The sequence below is a fragment of the Limulus polyphemus genome, unplaced genomic scaffold (assembly GCF_000517525.1).
Source record: "Limulus polyphemus unplaced genomic scaffold, Limulus_polyphemus-2.1.2 Scaffold40, whole genome shotgun sequence".
Lineage (NCBI taxonomy): Eukaryota > Metazoa > Arthropoda > Merostomata > Xiphosura > Limulidae > Limulus > Limulus polyphemus.
The window spans coordinates 1012311-1019767 of NW_013665650.1; the positions used below are offsets into that span (position 1 = coordinate 1012311).

At 33.2% G+C, this 7457-nt stretch overlaps 1 protein-coding gene across 1 annotated transcript in view; it reads left to right on the forward strand.

The window, feature by feature from the left end:
- Positions 1-7457, forward strand: part of LOC106461670 (ALK tyrosine kinase receptor-like) — a 92076-nt gene that overhangs the window by 46695 nt on the left and 37924 nt on the right. The window contains exons 15-20 of the mRNA XM_022388930.1: positions 263-428; positions 2493-2675; positions 4041-4292; positions 5142-5249; positions 6659-6851; positions 6992-7061. Of these exons, the coding sequence (XP_022244638.1) occupies positions 263-428; positions 2493-2675; positions 4041-4292; positions 5142-5249; positions 6659-6851; positions 6992-7061 (972 nt within the window). The remainder of the gene's footprint in view (positions 1-262; positions 429-2492; positions 2676-4040; positions 4293-5141; positions 5250-6658; positions 6852-6991; positions 7062-7457) is intronic.

Below are 7457 nucleotides of genomic sequence, written 5' to 3' on the forward strand. Positions count from 1 at the left end.
TTGGTTGTTAAACAGACTGGGAAAACTTTGTGTGTGAAGAAATAATTGCAACACTAAAATGGTGTTTTGATCGCACTCAACATATGTAATCGTAACAGAATTTCTCGATATTATAATATATTTTGCATAACAGTATGATTCATACATTTCAAACTAAAGCATTTATTAAAACAATTAAGAATACTATATGATATTAGCTCAAACAATCCTGAGAATCCCAAACTATAGTTTTAGCTATTGTATTTTGATCCCTTACCAACAGCTCCATACTCAATCTCACCAACCTATTATCTTGGCTGTGGCTGCTGGAGGCGGTGGGCTATCGTATAACCAACCCGATGACCCAGATACAGCGATAGACCCTAATGGACGTGGTGTCATCCCTAGCATCCCTCCTGGAAACGGAGTCTTTTCCCATAACGGAGCAGGTAAAATTAACCCTTTCCATTAAACCTCCATCATAGAACAATATATTTCTTTTCTACTCTAGAAATTACAAAATGTTCGCTTCGTATATTGCGCATTACCGTATTATGAAGATAAAAAGCCAAGTACTGAAGTTTAGTTTTAGTTTACCGTGGCAGTTATTTCGATTTAAAACTTCTAGCCTTAGGCCAAATTAATTTTAGATATCAATTTTGACCAAGGGTCAAAGTAATCGGGGGTGTTCAAAAACATTATCTCTTCACCCCGCTCATGCACTATTTGTGTCGTGAGAAAAAATAAATAAATAAAAGAAATCATGGTGGATTTTAAATCTGGCTAGAAAGACAGGGGTGGTATCGATCATAGTAATGGTGTTGTAGTTTGATGTGTCTTATTGGATGGTTTGGGGGGTTACAGCAATTTCACTTTTGAAAAACGACAATTTTCGGGTGTGGATCTGAAAATCCTAATACCCATAATTTTGATGTGAGAGGAAAACAGGAGTACCCCCGTCCAAGTACTGAAATATATTAATTGTGTATTTATGGTTTCAACACTATAGAATAGAGGCTTATGCTGTTTACTTTTCTGTTTTTACAAAAGATTTAACTTTATTTATTATTTCCTTTAGCCAACTCTATATGTTTGTTAAGTGTCATAGTGATAGTATTAGACACACCACACGGTCTTGTTTTATTTGTATTATATTTAACACTTATATTTTCATAGACACTTCACGTATTATTCCATTTTTCGATTGATTATTTTGTATCTTCATAAATTTTATTTTTTATCGTACTATAGGAAAACTACTGCTATTAGGTCGACACAGTTTAAACAGTAACACGTGTCGTCATAGATGTCACTCTTCTCTAACGTTAGACAGTGGGAATGGCTTGATGAGTTTCCACTGGTCAAAAGACTTGTTAGGAAGAATTGAAGAAAAATCAAGCATATTATAACTAGGTTACGTTTTTAAAAGAAATTTACTTCAACGAAAGTACTTTAAGCTAGTATTTCTGTGTTCCCCAAGCAACATATCATATATCATTTATCTATTGTTACTTTCATTAGCATATTGGTTATACTATATAATTTATCAAACAACATTATTCATTTTATGTATTATTATGATTTTATTCTAGAGATAGTTTTGCATTGTTAGCCTAATATATTTAAGAATAACCTAAATCTCCTAAGCTGGCCGAACTTCGTGAGATTTTGCTGGAATCACGGCCAAAAATAATGTTATCAGCAAAGGTACCTAATTCATGAGACTGTGCACTTTAATCTTCTTGAGTAGAAAAGTAATACAATTATATTTTATCAGCTATTCTGCTCGCTAACTTGAATTTTAGTTTCGTTCTAAGTATATAATTTGCTCTGATCGGACGTTAACGTTAATAACCACAAAACTACCATACTTTAGTTCATTCACACAAATATTCAGTTAATGAATATGTTATGTGTGGTTTAGACGAAATCCTTTCGTTTTTCTAACAAATACCTAAGTAATATAATGTTTCTCATGCCAAGTCTTACAAAGGTCAACTTTGAGAGAATAGTGTTTTATACCAAATCCTTTATCGAACAATTTCTTAAGAATATTGAATAAAAAAAAATAATGTCTTTCTAACGATTTAATGAATACTAAGTCACGAATATATTTTACTTATCCGTGTAATGGCAGAGTTTCTTACCTACATGATTTACAAGAGTAGATAATCTTCTTACGAATAGAAGACGAAGATGTTTCTGCTGAATCAGAGTCCCATAGAAGATCATAAAAAGAGAGCCATCTTTCTTTTTTAACTCGTGACCTTCCAGAATAGTTTAACATACTTTTCTCGGCTCACACTGGCTAAACACGCCCCCCCCCCTCCAGTGGCACACCGACATGTCTGCGGACTTAGAACAATAGAAACCAGGTTTCGATACAAGTGGTGAGCAGAGCACAGATAGCCCATTGTGTAGCTTTATGCTTAATTTCAAACAAACAAACTGGCTAATTACACCAGGGAATCACTGACAAAAAGTTTTGATTTTATTCACAAATTTCTCACTAGGTGGAGGTGGTGGTTGGAACGACTCTAACGATGCTGACCAAAGTTCGACATCAGGACGATCTTTTCTGAACGGTGCACGTGGTGGGTACGTTTGTAGAGATGCCTTTGAATGGAAAACACACGGGGGATTTGGAGGTGGAGGAGGAGCTTGCACAGCAGGAGGAGGAGGGGGAGGTTACAGAGGTATATAATTTTATATAATTGTTCAATGCGGTTATAAGCTTCTCATTAGCTGAAAACACTTAATTATATCTGCTAAATAATTCTTATACATGTCACTGAAGTTTGGAATATAGTAAGATTTTAACCTAAAGTTGGGTCACTTGTTCAGTGAACTATATCAATGACATATTGATGCTGTTTAACCTAAAGTTGGGTCACTCGTTCAGTGAACTATATCAATGACATATTGATGCTGTTTAACCTAAAGTTAGGTCACTTGTTCAGTGAACTATATCAATGACATATTGATGCTGTATCATCACTTACAGTCTTATTCAAATTTATCTTGAGACTGTATCAATTGCCCGGCATGGCAAGGTGGTTAGGGCGCTCGACTCGCAATCTGAGGGTGGCGGGTTCGAATCCCCGTCCCACCAAACATGCTCGCCTTTTCAGCCGTGGGGGCGTTATAATGTGACGGTCAATCCCACTCGTCGTTTGTAAAAGAGTAGCCCAAGAGTTGGCGGTGGGTGGTGATGACTAGTCTTACACTGCTAAATTAGGGACGGCTAGCGCAGATAGCCCTCTTGTAGCTTTGCACGAAATTCAAAAACAAACAAACTGTATCAATTTTTAAAGTACAAGCGTATTCCAGTGTTATATTGAAACTGTCAGCCTTTTAAATGTCAAGCTTAATCTGACGCTATCTTAACTTGTATCAGTTTTAACAAGACAGTTTTTTTCCAAGAGTATCTTGAACCTGTATTGGTTTATAGAGGACAAACTCATTCTAACACATTACCTTGAGGTTGTATCATTTTAAACATGGGAGCTTATTTCAATGTTACTTGAAGCTCTATGAGTTATTAGGAGTAAAAGACATAATTTCAGGACATTATGCCGAAATTGTATTTGCAGGATAAACTTTTGCTGTTATCTTTTATAAATATATATTAATAAACCAAATTATTGCCAAATATTTCCTTGAGGTTCTATTATAGGTAAGTGTGAAAATGTTTTCAGCAACTATTAGGTACATTTTTAAGATGATTGAACTTCATCAAGAGATGTGATGTAAGTACCCTGTAAACGCTACTTAGAAACAAGATAAAATAAAGAATTTTAAACATGATAAGAAATACAAACAAACACACTATATAATCGTTCAGAACGTATCAATCACTATCTACAAATATTATTTAAAAATCTTGTAAAATCTTCATTTATTGGAAAGCTAGAGACTTTGCTAAATCCAGTTTCAAACGTGACTCGTAGCGATAAATTATAAAGAAGAATATAGTGAAGAGACATTTTACTATAAAATATTAAAGTATAAAAAGCATCAACTTTGTCAATTTTTTTACATACTTTTATTACTTCCACTAGGTGGAGACGCTGCTGTTGATGACACCTCCTATAGCAATGGTAATGGCGGAACGTCTTATTTCAATCCAACGTCTACTATGACCTTAGAAGAGGCTGGAGTCAATCCTGGAGATGGGCAAGTACATGTAATACCAGCCCACAGGGGCTGTGGATGCGAGTTCCTCTGTGTAACAATGAGTTTAGAAAACAAAACTTTCAGCTGTATATGTCCTCAAGGTTTTTCTCTGGGTACTGATGGCCTATCATGTCTAGGTAGGTTTTGTTTACTTCTTTAGAAAAATATGTCAGAGCTAAATGATATGAGTTTTATAGCAGTCGTATTACGTTCTTGAAAGCGGTTATTGACTCATATCTTTTAAAGTAAAAATAAATGGTCAAATATGTATACAGAAAGTGAAACACCAAGTCAAGAGTAAAAATTAAATATCACAAACTTGATAACCAAAGGCTAGACAAAAGTTCTTTATTTAAACTAGTTTCGCTCCTTCACTTGGAACCCACCCGTCTAGAAATAATAATAATGAACAGTAATTGGTATTCTAAATTATTATAAGATCGAAACTACAAAATTTTAGAATAAATAAACATAAAATTCCCAATATACAAAACAGTTTAAAAAAGAAAATAAATGACGTAGGTGAATTAGGATCTCTTTTCTCAGGTTATATAGAGAATAGCTTATATAATGTCAAATTAATGTTAGATCTAACGGAAATTTCTTCCATGTGTGTGAATGATATTTTCAAATATGTTATAATTATTAAGAAAGGAAACTATTATGCGTTTAACTATTATTAAATTATTATTAATATCAGAATTTTAAATCTTTATTGCAATTTGAGGAAAGGTTATACAGTAATATCAATAGATCATTAATCTGTTAATTTATTATCTCTAAAGTTTGGCTGTATTATTATATGAGGTTGATTTACTCAAACATCTCTTCTTTGATTGAACAATTAGATAATTATATTAATTTAATCTTCGATTGTTAACTATTTAATACTTTTCGCCAAGTCTTTTGTAGAAACATTTTATGGGAAAAGTTTTCTAAATAAATATATATATAATAAAACTTATTATTCACTTTTTCTTTTGCAGTGCCAATTAAAAGCGAAAGTTTCCATCTTCCAATGCACCAACTGATAGTGATCATTTTGTGCATCTTTGTGACACTGGCAGTGATATTTTTTTTCTGCTTTTTAGGATGTAAGTAATTATCCCCTAAGTGTTCTACCAATTGTGGCAGTTTTATTTCACATATAGTTTTTAATTTCTTAAGCCTAACGATTCAGAAAACTTGGTGTTAAGGATTATAATCATAATCGTTGAAATACTAGGGTTATCTATCGTATGAAGAATTTTTCCTACATGATCTTTCTTGCTTAGCGTTCATCACTTCCAACTCATTATTAATTCAGGAAGATTTTTTATATATTACAACCATTTCTTTAACATTGGCTTGATTGTTTGTTGTAAATGTTTGACAAATTCTGCATTACTTTATGCCCCCCAGTGGCACAGCGGTATGTCTGCGGACTTACAACGCTAGAAACCGGGTTTCGATACCCGTGGTGGGCAGAGCACAGATAGCCCTTGTGTAGCTTTGTGCATAATTAAAAACAAACAAACAAACAAGCATTACTTTATATTTTGGTGGTTATCTCTAATCTTAGACACTTTATGAGTTAATATAAGACGGAACTCTTGGTGGCTATCCGTAATATCAATAGATCATTAATCTGTTAATTTATTATCTCTAAAGTTTGGCTGTATTATTATATGAGGTTGATTTACTCAAACAGCTCTTCTTTGATTGAACAATTAGATAATTATATTAATTTAATCTTCGTTTGTTAACTATTTAATACTTTTCGCCAAGTCTTTTGTAGAAACATTTTATGGGAAAATTTTTCTAAATAAATATATATATATAATAAAACTTATTATTCACTTTTTCTTTTGCAGTGCCAATTAAAAGCGAAAGTCACCTTAGACACCTTATGAGTTAATATAAGATGGGTCTCTTGGTGGTTATCTATCATCTTAGACACATCATGAATTAATATAAGATGGATCTCTTAGTGGTTATCTTTTACTTTAGGCCCCTCACGATTTGATATAGGGGGATTTCTTAATGATTATCTGTCACCTTTGACCCCTAATGAATTAATATAAGATGGATCTTTTGGTGGTTATCTGTCACATAAGACACCTTTGAATTCGTATAAAATAGACCTCTTAGTGGTTGTCTGTCAAATTAGACACTTAACGAGTTATATGATGAACTTATTAGTAGTTATCTGTCAAATTAGACACTTAACGAGTTATATGATGAACGTCTTAGTGGTTGTCTGTCAAATTAGACACTTAACGAGTTATATGATGAACGTCTTAGTGGTTGTCTGTCCAATTAGACATTTAACGAGTTTTATGATGAACTTCTTAGTGGTTGTCTGTCAAATTAGAAAGTTAACGAGTTATATGATGAACTTCTTAATGGTTATGTATCACCTAAGACACCTTATGAGTTAATATAAGATGGATCTCTTGGTGGTTATCTGTCATATTAGACACTTTATGAGTTAATATAAGATAGACCTTTTTTTTTAATTTAGTCAACCGCTATCGGAAGAGACATATACGAGACGTCCATCATGAACCATTGAGCAACCCCGAAGTCCAGTTAAACCAACTTCGTCAGAATGGTGGGGTGTTTACCGACTACAATCCCAACTATGAATTTGGTGGAAGTATGTACACAGTCAAGGACCTCAGCGAAATCCCTCGAGAGAGTCTCACCTTGGTCAAGTATGAAATCTTGGATTTTAAAAAGGAGAGAAGAACATATTGAGTTGTTGATAAAAAGTGGAAAGTTTTGATTTAAATACCAGATGTCAAATATACTTACAAACGTAAAAAGGGTATTAATAAAAGTATTTTCATTTCAGAGCCTTGGGCCAAGGGGCTTTCGGGGAGGTGTACAGTGGATACCTAAGTGATACTCCTGTAGCTGTGAAGGTAATATGTTTTATATTTTAGCAAAACTTCGTTATTGCATTTTTAAGATGTGTTCAACTACATCTATTCACACATTTGATTGAAGTAAAAATAATAAATTCCCTAAAAATATAATAACATACAATTTGGATACAAATCAAATTTCTCAATCATGATTAGCATAATCTTCTTGATCTAACATATAAAGTAAAAAACAAAGAAATTGTTATCTAAAATGAACGATTTTCTTCAGTTATGAACTCTTGTAAACCTCCATGTAGTTACATTGAAATCAGTCACAAACAATGCAAACCATTTTTCCTTAGCTTTCTTTGACAAATAATTGAGTGGTTTCTGTGACTAAGATGGTTACCTAGGTACGTTGAATAGACTTTGTCTCTTGTCTTTTTGAATTTC